Source organism: Nelusetta ayraudi, unplaced genomic scaffold (assembly GCF_046127955.1).
Source record: "Nelusetta ayraudi isolate G7.1 ecotype Tasmania unplaced genomic scaffold, CSIRO-AGI_Nayr_v1 ptg000042l, whole genome shotgun sequence".
Lineage (NCBI taxonomy): Eukaryota > Metazoa > Chordata > Actinopteri > Tetraodontiformes > Monacanthidae > Nelusetta > Nelusetta ayraudi.
The window spans coordinates 5180357-5200617 of record NW_027466092.1 but is presented as its reverse complement, the minus strand read 5'-3'; the positions used below and the strand labels follow the sequence as shown (position 1 = coordinate 5200617).

General features: G+C 40.3%; 2 protein-coding genes across 4 annotated transcripts in view; one reads left to right on the top strand and one right to left on the bottom strand.

Moving 5' to 3' along the window:
- Positions 1 to 6814: 6814 nt before the first annotated feature.
- LOC142893340 (somatostatin receptor type 5) lies at positions 6815 to 9765 on the bottom strand. Its single transcript, XM_076033828.1, has one exon. It carries the CDS (start codon positions 9257 to 9259, stop codon positions 8246 to 8248), a length of 1014 nt encoding a protein of 337 aa, XP_075889943.1. The 5' UTR covers positions 9260 to 9765; the 3' UTR covers positions 6815 to 8245.
- A 3439-nt stretch (positions 9766 to 13204) lies between these two features.
- The window catches only part of slc39a11 (solute carrier family 39, member 11), an 84525-nt gene continuing 77468 nt past the window's right edge, over positions 13205 to 20261 (top strand). The window contains exons 1-3 of one of the 3 annotated variants that reach the window (XM_076033852.1): positions 13205 to 13332; positions 14541 to 14658; positions 15695 to 15733. In XM_076033852.1, the coding sequence (XP_075889967.1) occupies positions 14551 to 14658; positions 15695 to 15733 (147 nt within the window). In that variant the 5' untranslated portion in view covers positions 13205 to 13332; positions 14541 to 14550. Of the gene's footprint in view, positions 13333 to 14320; positions 14348 to 14540; positions 14659 to 15694; positions 15734 to 20261 lie in introns of those variants that run through there. The other 2 variants (XM_076033854.1, XM_076033855.1) reach the window with 2 other exon arrangements.

Below are 20261 nucleotides of genomic sequence, written 5' to 3'. Positions count from 1 at the left end.
CTGTTCATGTGACCTGCATCAAATTGAGAATGCTGTCATGTTCCGAGTAACAGATGGATATTTGTCTGATCAATATTGAAATGTTGAAAATAAAGGGCTTTGTATTTTTGCTAATAATAGTTTGCTTTGCTTTGCTCAGACTTTGTTTTTCAGTAAAGCCAAATGCATTTTTGTTCCAGACTCGAGACTGACTTTGCTCTCAAAAGACGTTTGAGAACTCCTTAGTTGCTTTCAGATAAGGAAGTGAGCATTAATTAGTTGTTGGGATATCTGCAGTTCAAACGGAGAAACCAGGCAATAGATGTTATGTATGTCTTGAAATACATTCTCTGCGTTGCTTAATTGGACTTGAGGAACTAGACTTGGTAAAGCTAACAATAAATCAATTTCAAACTGTTCACATGTTCTGCTGCTATTTTTAATGTGGAGTGGAAAACTAAAATAGTTTTAATGAAGCTACCTTATCACTGTGAGACTCTGTCTCCCATCAGATCCCCACAGCACCTATAAACGGCACACTGATAAAGCTTCAGTCCACAGTGCAGCATCCTGCATGAAACTGGACAACATCCAATGAGAACGGATATGGTCTTTCCATTATGTCAGTGTTATTAAAATGCATTAGTAAAAGATATAGAGGATATATATATATATATATATATACATATAAAGGATTGGTCTCTTTTTCATTTGCCTCATCACAGAGATGAGAATCTCTAACTAAGGAAGGAGTATATTGGACTTGAGAATTCTGCACCGAAAAGTTTTCTCTGAGATCTCCAGCCTACAGCAGATTTGTGTTCTTGGAACGTCCCTTGAGAACATTGAACAGCCAGAGAGAGCAATGTTGGTGTGTTTTTGTTGCCCGTTAAGACGAATAGAAGGGTGGATCATAATAACAGAATTCCACTGGATGGGTACACACCTACAGATTGGTAGCAGATACACGTTATTAAAGATCCAGCACTGTACAGTACTATCTGACAACAGTATACACAAAATACAAAAACATGCAGGGTTGTTATTATTCCCTGGAGGGTATTTCAACATTTGACAAATTATTGCCGTCATTGTGGTGCCTGTTGGGAGTGCAACATTTTTACATTACATTAATAACTTTTACAAATAATGTTAATACTGTTTAAATGCCACTAAATGACAATACAGTTGGTTTTCTCTCATCCACAAAGACCTTGCAAAGGGTGGCCTGCATCAAACTGCCGCGGCAACCAAATAGCAACTCCTTCTCTGGTCTTACCATTTGCCCCAATGCAACATTTTGATTACAAACTAGCCTGTAATTCAGTAAATTAATGCACTGGTGTAATTTCGGCATGGCATCCAAACCTCACAGATCAATATTTGGTGTCTACTCAGTGCTGGTAGAGTGCTGGTGCACTCAAAAGTGCTCAGTACATTGAATTTAGAACACATCTTGCGTTTTTGCTTGCACGGTGTGATATCCCCTATTAGGATTGGTTTGGTCAGATAAATGTGCACTTTGGCCCAGTTTAGCAGATTATTCTGAAGAGGCTACCACGGGTCACCCTGAGGTCCCAAGACAGCATTTGTAAGTCCTCACACAGCTGCCGAGGCACTGGTGGAAAATCTCTGTGCTTGTAGCAAGGTGTAAATTCATCTCTATTGATTATTTTACTCTGAATTTGCAGTCACGTCACGCTTCCTAATTAGCACGTGTTTCTGTGAAATGTTTGCTCGGTGACACTAGGAGCTTGTAATCCAGCGAAATCGTGCTCTTTGTATCAGTGAGTTTTCAGTGTCTTCTCCTTAAACTTTGAAATCAGTTTGACACAGCCGTTCAACTCCTTGACACTGAAGCTAGATGTTAGGCAGTTGAAGTGTTTTTCTTCTCTTTCTGCTTTTTTTCCTGTTAAGAAGGCGGCGCACCTGAGCTCTAACAAAGCGTACATTCCTTTATCCTCCCACACTGTGTCATTTAAAGTCATAAGTCGTAGCAGTTATTTGTGCTGCCGCTTTGTCTAAGAATAAGACAATAATGAATCCCTCGGGTGTAGATTCACAATCTCCTGAAGGACAATTGTGCTTTCTTTCTCCAAGTTTCACTTCCTGATGTAGTACCATGAATGTGTGACAAGCACACAAGATTAAAAAAAAAAATATATATATGTAAATAAAAATTTAACAGAACCTGTCCAGTCAAAATGTCAAAGGGAATTTACTGCGTACAGACTGCTCTTAATTCTTAATTGGAATCACAGCATGACAATATGGCACAGAGTTTCCAGAGACTCTTTTAATTAGTATTGCCTGACGCCACACGTCGAACTGTCACACCAGGGCCTGAAAATTATTGTGTTTTGAGAAAAACTAATGTCTGCAATGAGTTTATTGTGGACGCTGCGCGCTGACGTACGTTGAAAGTAAGTGCCTCTATCTCCGCACTCAGTGTTGTTTAGTGCAACAGTTCTCAAAGCGGGTCCCATGACAACAGTCCACTGGTGCGGCAAAACAGTTAAATAAAGATTGGAATGTCCACATGTGACTGATGAAATTACATTATTTAGACATGGACCATTCTAACTGAAATATCAAAATGAAATCTGATGTTTCAAGCGCTGCAAAAAACAAAATAGTTCAATCAATGCTGTCATTTAATAGAGTTATGACATATGACCTAACTAGGAATCATGTGTCTTCACACCAAAATGCTATGGCCTTGGCAATACACAATATGCATTAACAGAGTTAATGCACAACACTGGGTGTACAGATGCCTTGTGCACTTGCTGCTGGGATCTGCTCTGCACTCGTCTCAGGGAGCTGGGGCTCTGGAGCTAATCCACATGCCTGCACTCTTCTTCTCGGGCATTAGCCTGACAGATTGTACTGTAGTACCATATAGTTCTATTAGGACAACTGTTTTCTCATGTGTTTGAGTAGCCCAGGTAAAGTAGCCAGCACAATTAAAGGATGCAGCATCGGCACATGAGCTTGGATAAGGTCATACAGAGGTTACATTTAGTACAATGTGCCAAATGATTATGGGGAGCCAAGCTCCCCCCCCCCCCCCTTTTTTTTTCTGATTGTTCGTTTTCCAGGAAGTAGTTCTTTGTACTGTTTTTTTCTGTAGTACTTCGTAGTGTTCCGTGAATTTCCCTCCGTCGTTTCATAATCGGCGGGAAAGTACAAATTGAATGATTTGTTGTGAAATTCCATTGAATGAGTCGAAGGAATGACACGAATGAAAAATGAGGATGACGAGGGAAATCAGAATGCCTGACGGTGTGCCGGCGATGTAAATCATCCAATTAACCCTTATTGATCCATTCCTCTAATCATGTAGTGGACAAAAGCACGCGCTCACACACAAACACACCCATAGAGTCGCTCTCGGGGGTCCCATCAATATCTTTTATCGAGAAACCTTTCAGGCAGTTTGCATCTGGTCTTAATTACACGACAGGGTGGACTGAAGGAGCCAGTGAAAATAACTGCTGCCTGCCAGCATTTTAATTAGAAACAACGCACACTCGCTGCAGACCTTCTGAGTTCTGTTGCCTTTTGAATTGGATTATGCAACAATTCATTGAAAACCCCTCGTAATTCATCACTTTAAACTGCGCTGCTATTTACTGTTAAATCTTCCACGGCTTCAGCAGATTTGTTGCAGTCCTGCGAATTTCAGATGCCATTTCCTGCTTTTTGTCAGCCCAGCTGGTTCTTTTTATGATGAGCTATTTTTCACAGAATATGCGTGTCAAGATGACCTAATGAAAATTCCACAGATTCTTATTTTGGCGCACTCTCATATGTCTTCCGTTAAGGCAAATAGTAGCCTCATATATTCTTCCTCTGGGACCAACAGGCAAATATGTATCTTTTAGGACATAAAGGCACCATGGGCACTTTTTTTAAAAAAAAAGTGAGAAAAAAAAAAAAGAAGAGAGAAGAAAAGCCTAAGGTTGCAGAAAAGAAGAAGTGATCAAGCTGCCGACTAGTTTTAACCACTAAGAAACAATGCCAATGATTGAAATGAGGTAAAGCATGTTGCAAACTTTTGTCTCCCCCTTTTGGCACTAATTTTAATTTCACCCACCATGCCACAGATGCCAATTGCTAAACAAAGATATTTGCTTTTTGACCTTAAACACTAGAGTGGCAACTTAGCCTCATCACTGTAAACTGAATTAGAATCGCTCACTCATCCTGTGGCTCCTTTTGATGTCTGATGTAACTTCATTAAGACTGGACTGTAGAGCGTAAACTAGAATCTTCCATCCATCCATCCATCCATTCATCCAGCCATCCATCCATTTCCTCTCATGGCTTCATCTGTTCTCAGGCTTGTCTTGTTGCTGGGGCCTATCTCAGCTGTTTTATGGCAAAGGTGGGGTTAAACCCTGGATAAGTCACCACTTCAATGCCTGGTTACATAGAAACACAACAGCCATTCACAGATGTCCAATTCTAATTAGTTCCTGTAGAAAGACCTCACAGACCAAAGGAGAACATGCAAAGTCCACACAAAGAAGGGTACTTCACCCCTGACCTCAGATGTGTACATAGATGTTTAAAAAAACCAAAACAAAACAAAAGAAGAACTGACTATAAGGAAATCAAAAACCTGTAAATTTTGCTGGAACTGAGTAAAAATGATCGAAAACAGCAGTCCAAAATTAGTCAATAGTGATTAGATATTAAAAGCAAGACCAGGAGTCCAACAGCTAGCACTACCGCATGTGTTTGGGTCCAAAATTCAGCCGCGAGGCAGCTGGTGACACAGCAAAGTACACAGGGCCAAAAATCCACGGCCGTGCTGAACTCCGTCAGCTCTTCCTGTGTCTAACCTGGTTTTGACCGGACAGAGATTACAGAGGCAAGGACTCAATGACACAGTTGAACCCAAACACTATTTGCATACCTTTGTCAAAAACATAAAAGAATAAAAATAAAAGTAATGCAGATAAATGGTAAGAGCCATAAGTTCAAAATGGTATTTTAGAGTGATGTTGCTGTATTTTTTTGACAATTCTAAATGTATTGTATTGCTGACAAAAGAATAAATCAGTATAGATATGCTACATACCACATATTTCTTTTAGTTGTCTTGTCCTGTTTGTTTTTCTAAGAAATCGTAAAAAAAAGTATCCTCAAAGTAACCTAGTGCATGCAATGCTGGCACTAAATCTTTCAGTTTATCAAAATCCACAAATTTCTCCCTGGGACACGTTGTGTTAAATGTGTTTCAAGTGTTTTGAGCCTTTTAACCACTCTAAATGGTGTCTCCTATTCCCGTAAATACAATTATTCTTTGCTGTCAGCACTTGAACGTTCCCTAAACTTGATAGGGCAGCGGTTTATTGGCTCTTTTTCGAAAACAAGCCGGAAAACACTTATCAGCTTTCAGACTTGACATTTGCTCATTCTTTCCAGTTGAGAGAGTGTCCTCAGGGGAAAGTATCAAAGCAGACGGTTGTGCAGCCTCTTTGCTAGCCCATCTTGCGGGAGGTCCTGTTGTCTCAGAGATCCCAACGGCCTCTCAAGAATTTATGTTTGTTTTGAAAAGACTGCCGAAAGAAAATAAATAATTAACAATAATTGTCAAGAAAGAAAATCTCTTGTATAGAGTGAAATTTTTATGTGAACCTCAAAACATTCATTTCAAAGACTAGTTGACTGTTTGGGACATTTGTCATAGACCGTTTAAGGTCATGTTTCGCCTGTTCCCATTTGGCGTCTGCATCCACTGGTTCTCATTTGTCAACTGAGCGTTACAACTGGTGCAGACTCATCTGTTAAAAGAAGAAATTAATTCAAAGACTGTTTAACACCTGGTCAGAAAATACTTCTCTGGAAAGCGCGAGCGCGAGCTCCTCTGATCTCATGTTTCTTTACTTTCTTCCTCATTCTACACTGATTTGTGACTTGCAAGGTCAGACATTAGGTTTGATTAGCTTGTACCCAACTCTCACCTCCACATTCAGTAGATAATTACCTATCTGTGCCGAGATGCTGGGTAAAGCAACTGTATCTAAGTAGAATGTAGCTATGAATATAAATCAATATGATATTGACCAAAATGTCATAGACTCTGTTCTCTGTGTGTTAAAGTGCCTGCGAATGCAGTATGCTCTTATATTAAGAACAATCTCAAGAGACGCTAGACACTAACTGTTTCTGCCACTTCTTAAATTTGCTTCGTTCAAAGGTAATGGATGATATTGCCCTTGTGTTGCTTTGAGTAATGGTGCTGCTGAAACAGCATGCTGCTGAATGCTAAATAAAATGCAGTTGAGAGGAGGTGTTCGGCAGGCAGTCTGGGACTGAGACACCGTGACGAGCTGACATCTTTTGTCTAAAAAAAAACCTAAAGATATGGCAACCTCCTGCATTGCATTTACCGCTGAATCTGTTAAAAAGTTATGACATATTTGGCATTCTCTGCGGCTTTTAAAGGCGAGTGAGTTTCCAATTATGTAATGTTTATGGCAGTCGTCGCACATTTGTGTTCCTGGACACAGACGTGTGTCACGTCTCCCGGGGCTAAAAACAACTAAAAATACTAAGATATTAGAACACACAATGTGTTCTACACTCCTGAGAATGCAAACGGATAGAGGACGGAGTAACTCACCTATTTAGTGCATTTCAAGTAATATCCCTTCTACTTTTACTCTAACACTTTTTTTTTTAACTCATCTTTGTGAGTACTGTTGTACAGATATCTGATTTAAGCACATTTTTCTCTTAAAACTAAACAAATAAAAGTACCATTAAAATACCTCCAAAGAAAACAGAAACCTTTTAATACAAATACTTTAATTGTGTGTAAATACATTACATTTATACATATATAGACATGGAGTAAATTGTACTTTATACCATAATATTTTTGATTATCAATACATAGGTCAAATTTTCAGCATCAGTAATTTGAATCAAACATATGCAAAAATGTTTCCTTACAATCAAAAACAGCATCATGCTCATACAGATATTATGTGATTATATGATCAATAAAAATAACATTAAAAAAGTCCAAGACCACATCACTGTCTTGATGAAGACTCTAAATAAATCTCTTTTTAAAAAATGCTTGAAATTAATTTCAAGTCAAGGCACTAAGATGTATTTTTCTCACATTCCTGTTAAAATCTCATTTCTTCATATTTTCATAACTGATAATTAACAGCAGACTTCCTTGTTTGTTTGTCCTTGCATAAACGTGTCTTGCTTTTGAGTAGCTCTTCTTGTTTGCTTAGTACTGATCTCTGTCCCTCTTCCATGTGTTTGAACCTGTTTTTGATCTTTTGTGGCATGGATTTAAAGTCAATACACCAATGACGCATGGCAGCTCCAGGAAAAATAAAATTCTATAGACAACATTTCTGAGATGCAGGTACAGGTAACAGTTGTTGAGCCTCTGTTCTGATGACAAAATGCATTTTGATTAAAAATTAGACTTACCTCTTTCAGAATTTAAAGACACACGAATCTCAGCCAAGAGGGGAAAAATAAGATGACTGGGCCACAGAAATTATGCTTTGTGATATGAGTGATGCTTCAGTGCTTTAAAAGGCCACAGTATGTGAAAAAAAAAAAAGTGTCCATGTAATTAGCCTTGTTGGATTATGCAATAATCCACCAGCATACCTGCAAACAAATCCAGGCATATGGACTCAGGGGAGCAAAAATACTTCTCATGCACATAAGGTTATCTCTGGGCAAAGGAGAAGATCCACATGTACATGTATGGGTATCTATTTATGACCAATTGTATTTGATATATTATGTTTTTTTTATATACCCAATCTGTGTACACATCTCCTCATCAGTATGTAGTCGTATCCACTGGACAAACAACACAACAGGTTTGAGAGGCACAAGGAACATGTTACATGCATAATCCATTTTCAAAACAGTGTATTTTTCACATATTTTCCATATTTACTTGCAAATTCACAGCATGCACTCAAAGTGTGCAGAGTTAAATAACAGCAAAAAAAAAAAAAAAAAAAAAAACAGTTTCTGTAGAAATACAATAACATGATTGAAAGCCTGCAGGTAAGACAGGTCCACACCTTGTAAACATCAGAACTTTGAATAATCAGATCAGAATCCTCATTAATTACCAAGGAGACAAGTGTGGTGAAAAAGTGACAGATTAACAAAAATCTCTCCCCTCAAGATAAAAATCTATTAACCAGCACAATGGTAGCTGTAGTATAATGGTGGTTTAGTTGTTTTTTTGTGTGTCTTTTGTCTATGCCAGGATACTCACATCTGGCACACGCGTGTCGTTTACTTCATACCGTTCAGTGTTGCAGTGCATGCTGGGAGGTGACTTGTTGCTGGGGCAGAGGAGAGTGCGAAAGTGTTTCCTGAAGGTGTCAGAGAAACAGGCGTAGAGGATCGGGTTGGCACAGCTCCACGAGTACGACAGCAGCACCACAAACTCGAAAGCCCTGGCAAAGGTCAGCACCAGGCCACTCTGGTACAAAGACCAGAAGTTGAAGGTGTAAAAAGGCAGCCAGCACGTCCCAAAAACCACCACCACCGCGATGATCATCCTAGTGACCTGCCGCTCCAGTGTCTGGCTCTTGTGGATTGGCGACGCAGACTTGAGCCGCTGGGACCTCAGGGTGAGCAGCAGCGCCGCGTACGAGGCGGTCATGACCACGAAGGGCAAGGCGAAGCCCATGACGAAGGTGTAGGAGAGTATGCCGAGCCACCAGGCGTCCGAGACGATGTCCGGGATGCACAGGCCTCGGTCGGCTGAGAAGCGCAGAGCCATGGGGAGGATGGTGAGGAGGGAGAAGAGCCACAGGAGCGCGGAGACCACCATGGCGCAACGTGGGGTTCTCCAGCGGCTGAAGCGCAGCGGGTTGGCCAGCGCCATGTAGCGGTCCACGCTCATCGCCGTCAGGCAGAAGACGCTGGTGAACTGGTTGATGCCGTCCAAAATCATGACCGCCTTGCACGCCGCGTCCCCGAGCGTCCAGCGGTTCTGGAAGTTCTGGGTGGCGATGAAGGGGAGGCCGACCATGAAGAGCCCGTCAGCCAGCGCCAGGTTGAAGATGTACACCGTCGTGGACGAGGACAGCTTGTCCAGTTTCAACATGGCGACCACGACGAGGGCGTTCCCGGCGAGCCCGAGCACGCAGACCACCAGGTAGAGCACGGCCATGGTGATGCCAAAGCCGTCGATTTTGTCTCCAAAGAAGAAAGACTCATCCTCAAAGGTCTCATTGTAATCTGTATCTGCAAAGGCATCCATTTTCGCTCGTGATATCAAACGGTTGAAAAAAAAAGAGAGAGAAAAACGTCTTTTCAACCCTTCGACCCGACTTATGGTGAGAGTAAAAAGCACTGAGTGGGAGAGGAGTAAACAGCTCGAAACAGATTACAAGCGATTACAAAAAAAGAGCACTATTCTAAGTTTTAAGGCTTCAGTGGGTCTTCTACTCCAATTTTCAGTTTCTTTTGTCTTCAGAGTAAAAATAGGAGCAATCAGCAATCAGACTTTGATTCCTGTGTAGCAGGAGGAGGACCATTGACTCCACACGTGCAAGCCTGGACACTGAAAGACGCTCAGGAGGGGAGCGCGATGGGTGTTCAAGGCTCCTGCCTGACCGTCCTCTCTCCATATGGGCCCTTTTATATCTCGCCCCCCCCCACACACACACACTGTGTGGGGAGTTTGCTGCTGGGAGTGAGGACCCCCGCCCCCTCTTCATTAGTCCCTTGAGATCGTGATAAACTCCAGCTTGGCTCATTCCACTCCCTGGTTCCTCCCCCAAGGTCTCTCTGTCCTAGTGCTGTTTCCAAGGTAAAGCCTGGTCCCATCTGCTATAATACTTTTGTTACTGTTACTACTGCTTTGTTACCGTCCCTCTCCCGCTCCCTCTCTTTCTGTATGTAATCATTGTCCTGCCTGTCTCTTCCATTTTTCTTCTGTTGACCTGACTCCTTTTTTTCGCCCCTACTTCATCTATTTCCTTCTGCCCTACGTCTGTGCTCCTCCGCAGCCCAGTTATACACATAACGCGGACAGACACAAAGACAGTTTTGTCACTGGGGACCCTCACACAACTCAGAGAGACTTAATCTTCCCCCAGGAACATGAAGTCTGCTGTCTGTTTTTTTTCTCATTACTTTTATGACATTTGACATCACATGCTGTTTACTTACTTCATCCATTCTCTCTCAGTCACACCTTGTACACTTTTGTTTTTCTCATAATCACATCATACAAAAAATGATTCGGGGAGCAGAGAAGACAAAGTGAAAAAAAACAAACTAGAACCCTGGCCGTGTGGGAGGAGAAGAGATGGCAAGATAGACTGGTTTGTGGGTGGGTGGGCAGAAGCTGAAAAGCCTGGATGAGTGATGACCTCTGTCCTGTTGCCACTCTGACACGCATAGTTTAAATACTCCAGGAATGTCCAAAAGGAAACGCTGTGGATTGCACCGCCCACCGTCCGCACAGCGAGGAAAAGTTAATTTGTTGCAAGTCAATTTCCTCTGATTGATTCTTGTCTTTGCCCACAGAGTGTGTCTAATTAAACTGATTATTAACAATTACAGAATTCTCAGGACATACAAACACTTTGATTTTTTAATGGCTCCAGTTGAACCGGCAAAGAAAAAGTCTTTGCAGCTGTAACCCCCGATTCGCTGGTGGCTTTGCTTCCCTCTGGAAACGGGCACTTTGAGCAGCAAACCCCAACTGAAACCCTCCAGTTAAAGCATCACTGGAAACACTTAGTTTCATGGTTCTAAATTTGGAGACGTTTGACAGGCTCATATTTTACGGCCAGTATTTCACTGCAAGTGTTCAAACTGTCACTCAGCCATCCATATCCACGTGCTGCAGAAAAAAAAGTGGTACGACTGTGTTTTCAAAACCAAGCTCCATACTAAAGGATACGTCAAATAAACAAACAAAAACATCCTATTTATGACAAATGGGTTTGAAGAACAGATTCCAAACCGTGCATGTCTTTCACCATGGACACCAATATAAAAAGAATATATCTCCAAAGTTGGTGTGCGGTGTCATCCAAGTGTTGCACAGATGCCACAGCACAACTGCACCATCAGTGTAAACATCATTCCTTTAGCCAAAACATCCGCAGGCCAAGCCAGGCTGGCTCTTGAATTGTGGGTGTGCACCAGAGGCGGCTTGTCTCCCAGAAATTGCTCTGCACAAGACACAAAGGAACACAAAAACTGGGAATGCACATTTTTTTCAAAATGTGTACACAGCCCTGGCTAAAAGGCAACAGATGTTAGCGATACTGGAGACATGGTGTTAATGTTGTCGTTTTGAGACTTAGATGGCACGACACAAGCAGAGCGAGAGACTTGTTGCACCACTGCTTCCAAAGGTATCTGTATTGTGTGTAACTATTTTTCTCCATGAATCTACTGTATAGTTGGATGGATATTGACACTGCTGCATTCTAAAAAGTGGTGAGTAGTCGATAAGGGAAATAAGTTGCTTCTATCCTGCTGTTTATTTGATTTACGCTCCCTTTAATTTTGCCTGCATGATTGTTTTAGCAAGTGTGGCAGTGGTGGTCTATAATGGATATCTGGAGCAAATCTAATTGTTTTTCCTCTACCTCCCCTCATTTTCATGCAAAACCGATGCTTTCCCTGCCAGCAATATTGTTGCAACTTCTTGGAGACTACTTCTGGCAATTAGCAATGGCAGTAACAAGTAACAGTGCCAACATATCTTGGACGTTTCTCAGACATTTCAGACTGGACATAAGTGCCCAAGCAAACTTATGTACCAGCCTTGCCATCTCTGAAAACTGTGCTGCTGGTGTGAATAAACACCACAAATTAAAGTCAGAGACCACATGTGGTGGCATTGTCATTGCAAAGAAATGTGATGACAGATTGTTACTGCAGCTTTGGCAAAAAAGGCTTCATATGAAGGTAATTCCAGAAAGAGATGATACAAATAGAATGGCATGCTTTGCCTAATGCCTTCAGCAGTGATTTGCAAGAATGTGGAAACTCCATGTCTAATCATCTCATTTATACTTACTGGATCTGAGGCTTTCATCAATTCCAGTCCATGAGTAACTCAAACATCCCCCTTCAATTACGACACATGGGGTGTCAATTTTTTGAAGGAATGTTTATCAAAATCATGCCATGAACTGCCTCCGACCATAAAATGTTTCATGATTATATTGTGCTTCAAAATAAAAAGTGACTTTAATTCATTCAGGTCATTCATTAAACAAAAATCGTTAAATGCTACTAATACCACCAAAACTACTACTACTACTACTACTACTACTACTACTACTACTACTACGACGACGACTACTGCAAATGATGATAATAATAATCAATCAACTTTTATTTGTACGGCACTAAATCACATCCAAAGACGTCTCAAAGCCCTTTGCACAATCAGAGAAAAAAACAACAACAACTGGGCCCCCAAAGCAAGCAAAGTGCGACAGTTGCCATAGGAAAAACTCCCCTGTGGGAAGAAACCTAGAGCAGATCCAGACTCTAGAGAGCCGTCATTTGCCTATGACCAAGAATGAAGACCATCCATGATACTGTATGATCTATTCATTTTCTCGTTTTTCGACAAACAGCATTTGAATCTATTGTGATTGTGACATCATTAGTTTTGTCAGACTTTGCCGTAGAAGAAATACCAAAATGAATAAATAAATAAATACAAAAATAAGTTGTGAATTGTAATTATTAATTGAGAGAATGACACAAAAATCCCACAAATGCATATACCCTCAAATCCTCCCCAAGCCCTCCACGTGCTGTATTTTATTTAACTAAATCTAGTATCAAAAATAAATACAAACATAATTGCTCGCAAACCATTGTCGACAATCTAAAATTACACCTTGTAGCAAAGCCTATTTTTTCAATACCACTTCATGCATGAACACACTAACCTATTATATTCATAGCTTTTGAATTACATTTACAACTTCTTAACTCTATCTATAACACACTCAAGAAAATTGTTTTTTTCAACCAACATAAAGCACAGTAGATTTGTACACATGAAGATAACATGCAACTAGATTTTCATGGAGTAGTAGTGTTTTTTCGTTTCTGCCCCTTAATGATATACACAGATACCGGTGCCTGCTCTCGCACTTTAACATTGCTCAGTGCCTGTGAACTAAAGCAACGTCTTCTCAGCCACAAGTCACTGCCACTTTAAAAACGGCTCCCGTCAGACGGCTTGACCAATAGTGTGCGAGCAGAGGCGGGATTTCAATTGTCCTTAACACGTGTACCGGGAAGTAGGAAGTAAATACAGTGGAGTCGTGGTGCTATTGGAAAGAAGTGAGTAAAACAAGAATTAACGCTACGCTAAAGTCCGACCTAATAAGTGAAACTGCAACATGCCGGATGAAAGCAAACCGTCTCCGCTTATTGTAGACAGGAGTTTTCGTCAATTGGAAAAACAGAACTTTATTAAATCGCGAGCAGCACGTTAAGATTGACCCGCCGACTCTGATGTTCGTCTGTTTGCGCCACTTTAAATCGCATTTTGTCGCGTATATTAGTTTCTAGGTACCACAGCCTCAACAGCTTACAAGGCCAAAGTAAAGGCTGTTTTAATTCTGCCTGTCGGAAACTACAACATGTGTCTCACTGCTGCACATGAGTGGCATCCGCCTCGATTCATTAGGCTTTAATATGATGAACATTAAATGCTGCGTTATCGCACAAGGCCGAATGAATTCAGTTTACAGCCCAGTGGTGTGTGAGTCTCGGTCCATGCCTTATCTTATTCTAGTGTGTATGTACTCATGACTCAAACGAAGTGTTCAGAACAGCTGTTTCATACAAATTACAGATGAATAAATGACATAAGAAGAATCCTTTGGCATTTATGACGAGCTTCTTGGAAAAATAAAGACTACGGTTCTATCTTTTCAGTTTGTGTTTATTTTAAGCGATTGACGAATACCAAATGGATGCACCTGCGTACGATATATATATATATATATATATATATATATATATATATATATATATATATATATATATATATATAAATGAAAGGTCTGTTGAGTCAGAGGATGTGAAAAAAACAAAACGAAACACTCCATGATATGAAAGTCTTTGACTGGCCATGCGTGTATGTTGAAGTAAAACAGCACAGTCACAAGAACTGTCTGTCTTGTTACCAAAGCTGTAGTTTGTGATTGTGGTTGTCTTTTTTTATGAGAAATATTGCTGTGTTGGGAATCATGAAAAGTTAAATTTAGATTTAAGTTCATTTAAAGATCCCAAAAGGTACAACCACGTACGTCCCTGATGCACCAGTGATACTGACAGCACACACAAGCAGGTGTTCTGTCCTTTTATTTTTTTATTTTTTTATTTTTTTAATGTCCATTGTGCAGTATGATCAAGTTAAGATCGGAGCACATTTACAATAATGATCAACTTGAGCCTTGACGCGACAAACCCTAAACTGCATTAAGATGTTGAAGTGAAATGACCAACTCTGTGTTTTCATTGTCTTTTTGATGTGTGTCCAGGTCAGGCACCATGCTGGAAGGCTACAGCCCCGTGACCCAGGCCCTGCTGGGGACCCTTTTCACCTGGGGCCTGACTGCTGCTGGAGCTGCCCTGGTGTTTGTCTTTTCCAGCCGACAGGTAATTCAAAGGAAACAAGCATACACCAAAAAGCCGCAGGGATTTAAAGCCAGGGCAAACGCCTTGAAGAAATATTTGTCCTGTGTGCCGCCCGTATGCTTACCGCTTCTGTTTTCACAATGAAGGTGAGCCAGCAGCTTGTTAGCAAAGATTAGCATTAGGACCAGGAAGACAGGAATTATCCCACCTAAAAGTAAACTATGTCACCTAGGTATGTCCAATATATATCTCGATTTCAGTAATATTCAATCAAGCCGTTTGTCTCACCATTACTATGATTTCACACCTTTCATGAAATAATAGTATCATCTTACTGTATATTGGAAGATATGCCAAAAAGACTTATCAAGTCCAAGTGCCAAATTTAAATTTTAAATAAAAAAAAGTTTGTTTTTGTGTATGGTTTAATTGATGAAAAAATATTCTTTGAACTTGATAAATTAACTTAGCTAATAAAGAGTAAAATTTGTCATTAGATAGGCACTCATTCTTTGTGTTTTTAAACACGTCTTCTGTGTCCTATTAAGATGTCATTGCTGTGCAAAAATAAGGATTTTTTTTTTTTTAACCAATCATCTCTGAAACGTTGCCAGACAAGTTCAGTTAAATATAAATGAGTAGTTTCCCTTATTTGGGCAGTATTGTGTTCAGTGTTTGAAGCAGCACTGAAGCACAGTCATCTGATCTGTCCGTGCACGTTACAGGTCACATGCTTCCTGGAGTCAAGCGGACGATTCCTTTCGGTGTGTTCGTAAAACGATGCACATGAGAAAATTCTCAAGTTGCGAAAGTGGTTCTGTGCGGCCTTGGGCCTGCAAGTCCACCATATGGTGCCCATAAGTTCACGCGTGTCAAATGTTCCAAGTGTTCAGATTGCTAATAACCGCTACATTGTGTGTTGAAAGACACAGCATGGACCCATATAAATAGCTCAGCAGACCTTTGGTGCATAAAGCATTTTTACAGCCTTTGTCATGTTTTTTTTGTTTTTTTGTTTTTTAAATCTTGTCTTGTCTTTCTTCTCTCGCATTTCCAGAAACGCATCTTGGATGGGAGTTTAGGCTTTGCAGCTGGGGTGAGTTAATCGTACCCGAAGCCAAGTCGCACTCACAGTGATGCAAGTGCAAGTGTTTTTCTTCCATATCTCGATCGACAATCGTTTCCGACAGTATGAAATGAGTGTCCCAATGCAATGTCGTGGCTTCACCAGTCTGAAGAGGCATTTTGCTGTAATAGAAAATGTATCCACCAAAGACTACCTCAAGACACCAGCAATTATACTTTTGATTTCCTCAGGGAGGGAACTGTTTATGGCTGATTTTTATCAGTTACTTTGCAGTAAGGCTCTGAAGCTAATCTTTACTGGCCCAGTGTGGCCCAGTTAGAGATGACAGTTGTTGAAATCTGTAGGAAGCACACATTCACATGGGAAATGGTGCAATCACCTATTTATTGACTGTTTTAGTTGACTTGGGTTATTTAACTTTTTTTTTCCTATAATAGGTTGATTTATGTTTCTTTTGTTTTACATTGAGTTTATTACTCCCACTTGCACCTGTAACACCACAAACACAAAGCATTTAATGCATTCTTTATTGCACAAGAGCATTTATGGCTGGTGAGAGCATTCATAGTATCCTTTATGAATTGAACGGTAAAATGTGCTTACAAGTAACCATTAGCAGGGTTTCCAATACCCTTAGAAATACACAATAAAAAAAAAAAGGAATGGAAACACAACCGGATTTCATAACATACTCTCGAATATCAAATTTTTCCGTGCTCATAAGAAGGAAATATGCTTCCATCATATTTGTGATCACAGATGTTTCGATATAGAAATATATCACAAAAGTGCAATAGCAACACCTTTCTTTTTTTTGCATTTACACTGCACACGTGCAGTCAATAGCCACACGCTTCCGTGTCGGCACCGACTCCAGAGGGCATGACAGGTCTGGTGCAACAAGAGGCATAGCATAGCACATAGCACAGATCATTAAAAGCTACACGGGTCAATTTGTAATGTCGAATCTACAGTGGATCTGCGAAATCCCTGATATGTGGCCTTTCCCACACGCACAGACTTTGATGACAAACTCATCTGTTGCCTTCGTCTTTGATTCAGTATTGTCAAGGCAACTGCTGTCGATGTAATGAGAACCGTGCCAACACACAACTGGTTTTGAGTGTCCATCTTTCTTCCTGCAGTCTTGTGAGATGAGATTTCACTAGATTGACGAAGCTCGTGCACAAAATACCCTTCAATGGAAATATTTACGAAGTGCACTTGTGCTATATTAAAATGTAGCTACTGATCAGTAGCTACGATATATACTACCTATCAGGTCTTAAAGAATCGTGCCACCGATGCCACCGTTAAATTGACACAAGATAAAAAAATAAATATGCTACCATCGTATTTTTTATTATTATTTTTATTTATTTATTTATTTTATTATTTTTGATTCTTTGCACACAAACAAATAGAAATCCATGTGTACATTTAAATCAACAACAGAATTTAAAATCAATATTTTACCATGTAAAAAAATCACAGCTATCTGTGATACAACAGATAGCTGCTTCTTCCTTTGCTTGCCCTATTGCCAGGGGAATAAGTCCATCTCATGTGAACAGACAGCGGATACGATTCTTCATCTTGATTATGAGGATAATATGATAGAATACAATAATATAATAACACAACACTTAATTCTGGAGACATTATAACACAGACCCTCCCAGTGAGTCAGTAGATCCAAATGCACATGCTAAGAGGATGATGATGAAGAGGAGATTGATGTGATCTCAGTGGACCTCCATCTCTATCATCACTGTTGACATGAAAGCTTTGCCTGCTTGGCCCAGGCTGCTCTAGTGTGCCTATACAATCAAATAAACACAGATGTACACACGGAGGAATCAAAGGAACATCTGACAATAATTGAGAAAACCTTTCTTTCTTTCTTTCCAACGTGAAATGTATTTTTGATCACTCCTCTGAACACTAATAATACAGGATAATTCATGTTGGAAATGTTGTTATGGCCCCTTTTCATCATTATATTGTTTTCATTGTAAGTTTTTGAACTTTGTGAGAATGAACTCGACAAATTGTTCCATTTTTCAAATTATGCAAATTGTGTTTGTTGCTGCTGACATTTGTGGAAGAGTAGAACACATTAATGAAGGAATACAAATGATAATGGTATTTTGTTTCGCTTTCATTTAGTTTCTTTTCTTCTTTTTTCAATTTGAACGATTGAAATGCCACATAAATCGCTTTACTCATGTTAAAAAGACAAACTGCTACTACTACATCACCTGCTAGTGGTACCATCAAGACAACACTTGCTGTAATGTTTTTGGATGCTTTTCAAAGCTTCCAGGAAAGATGTCTTCTGAGGTTGAAGATATTCTCTCACAGCATTTTGAATATGAACATGATAAATCGACGACCTTACATCACCCACAGTTATCTGCTCTTCAGTCAGATGACACCATTTCCCTGTAATTTACATCTGCTGCCTGCAGCTAAAACCCAACACACACAAACACACCAACATATGCTCACACGGCTGCATATGCAGATGGATATGCAGGGATGCGCCATGCCAACGTTGTCATAAGCAGAAAATTGTGGCATGCTGATCCCGGTAACGTCTGTGATTGCATTCAAAGAAAATCATGGAAGGGTAATTTTATATCTTTCATTGTCTGGCTCGCTTTCCTCCTGTTCTGTATGTCTTGGCTTGTGTTCTAATGCAGAAGGACAAATGTGTGTGAGGAAGAAGTCTTTGCAGCAACGCTGACAAGCATCATTTAAGCTCAACTGTCTGAATCTGAAGTTTATTATCTGTAAACTTTTGTCAGGGCTCGCTTCATGTTACATGGAGCGTGTATGAAAGAAGTGTCAGGTTTTTGTTTTTTGGATGAAGTGCAGCAATGTGTCTTTATTGTTGTCTTGTTTTTCTCTTGGCCCTGTTGGGCTCAGAAAAGTTAGGTCATTCTCAGAAATTCGCCCCAAGATCTTTGCTTCATCTCAATGCTTCTGCCCACTGACAGTTTTTTTTTTTTTTTTTTTTCCTTCCTCGACCTCTCAGAACAGCATTACTCCTGCTACTGAACTTCTTTTAACAAGTAAAATAGACGTACATACAGTACACAATATGTTTTCAGATAGAGGTCTCAGTCTGAAAATGTCTACACATAACAGACTTCATTTGTGGTGCTAAGAGGGTGATGAGGGTTAGCATAGGTTACGTAGATGATGTGATATTGTTTGTACGTCTCAGGCAGTTTAGGGTGTCGTCTGCTGTTGTAACGCTGGCTTGCACTGGTCAGTCAAGATTTTGATCGACCGTTCTGTCTCTGTTCCGATCCTCACCCATGGTCATGAGCGTTGGGTAATGACTGAAAGTACAGGATTAAGAAATGAGATCAGAGTAGAAGCACTTCTACTTGCAGTTGAGAGGAGCCAGTTGAGGTAGTTTAGAGTGTGTGCCCTCCACAACCTAATTATGAATAGGATACCTTGCAGTTCAGTTTCTTTTTCAGAAATTTGAAAAGAGTGGGTCTATCACTAGCGCAAAGCTAACTAGTCATCTAACATATTTAACAATAACATGGTATTCTTGTACTAAGATATGTTGGCTTGATTTGATTTGACATTGATTGATTGAGAAGATACTCTTTTTGCATAGTTGTAAAAAGTGGAGATTCAGCATCCACAAATATTGTGGCTCGGGCCACAGTTGTTTTCATAGGGTCGCCGTGAGCAAAGTAAACATTTGAGAAATTCTGTTTTTGGAATAAAAAAATATTTAAAGAAATGGATTCCCCCTCATGCAAAGACATTGCTGTTGTTTCATCTTTCAGTGGTTTATCTGAGAACATGATGCCGCTTTTTCCAGCCATACATTTTGCTTTAATCATAGAAGGCGCATTGCGTCTCCCAGTTTCCATGGAGATGCCCGGATTACTGAGGCAATCAATGCGACGCCTGAGAATGAACAATGGGCAAAGGTAGATGGTGTCTATATAGAAATACCTGCCTGCTGTAATTCCAGAGTATCTCCAAAACCTCATGGCGAAACGTTTAAGTAGTCAGTGTCGTGGGTTTTTGAAGTGGTCGTGATGAATGGGTGGTCTGATAATCAATCCCCGACCTGCTGGGTGTGCTCACAGTGGCTGCTGACCACCGAAAACACAAAGACCTATCGAAGACATTTGCTATGCACAAGTTCTGTGTTGTGCAGATGCTGTTGGTTGTTATCTTTGTGTCACTGTGACATTTTCAGACATGCGCTCTTCTGGCTGAGATGCAGTGGGGGAAAAATACATTTGAATGTTGGGGAATCTTGTTACTTTTTGTTCTGTTGCGCAAGAGGCTCAGTTGGCAGGTGAACATTTCTACTGTGAAAAAATAATTAGAGCTCAAGTCAATACCCTGGCAACGTCATGAATGATAGCACCTGACAAAAAGGAAATCCAACATGAATCGCACATCCTGAAAACTGGTCCAAATACCAGCTTCACGAATCAAACTCCGTACACTTTTAACTTTGACCGCTTCATAAACAACAAACAAAGTAAAGTTG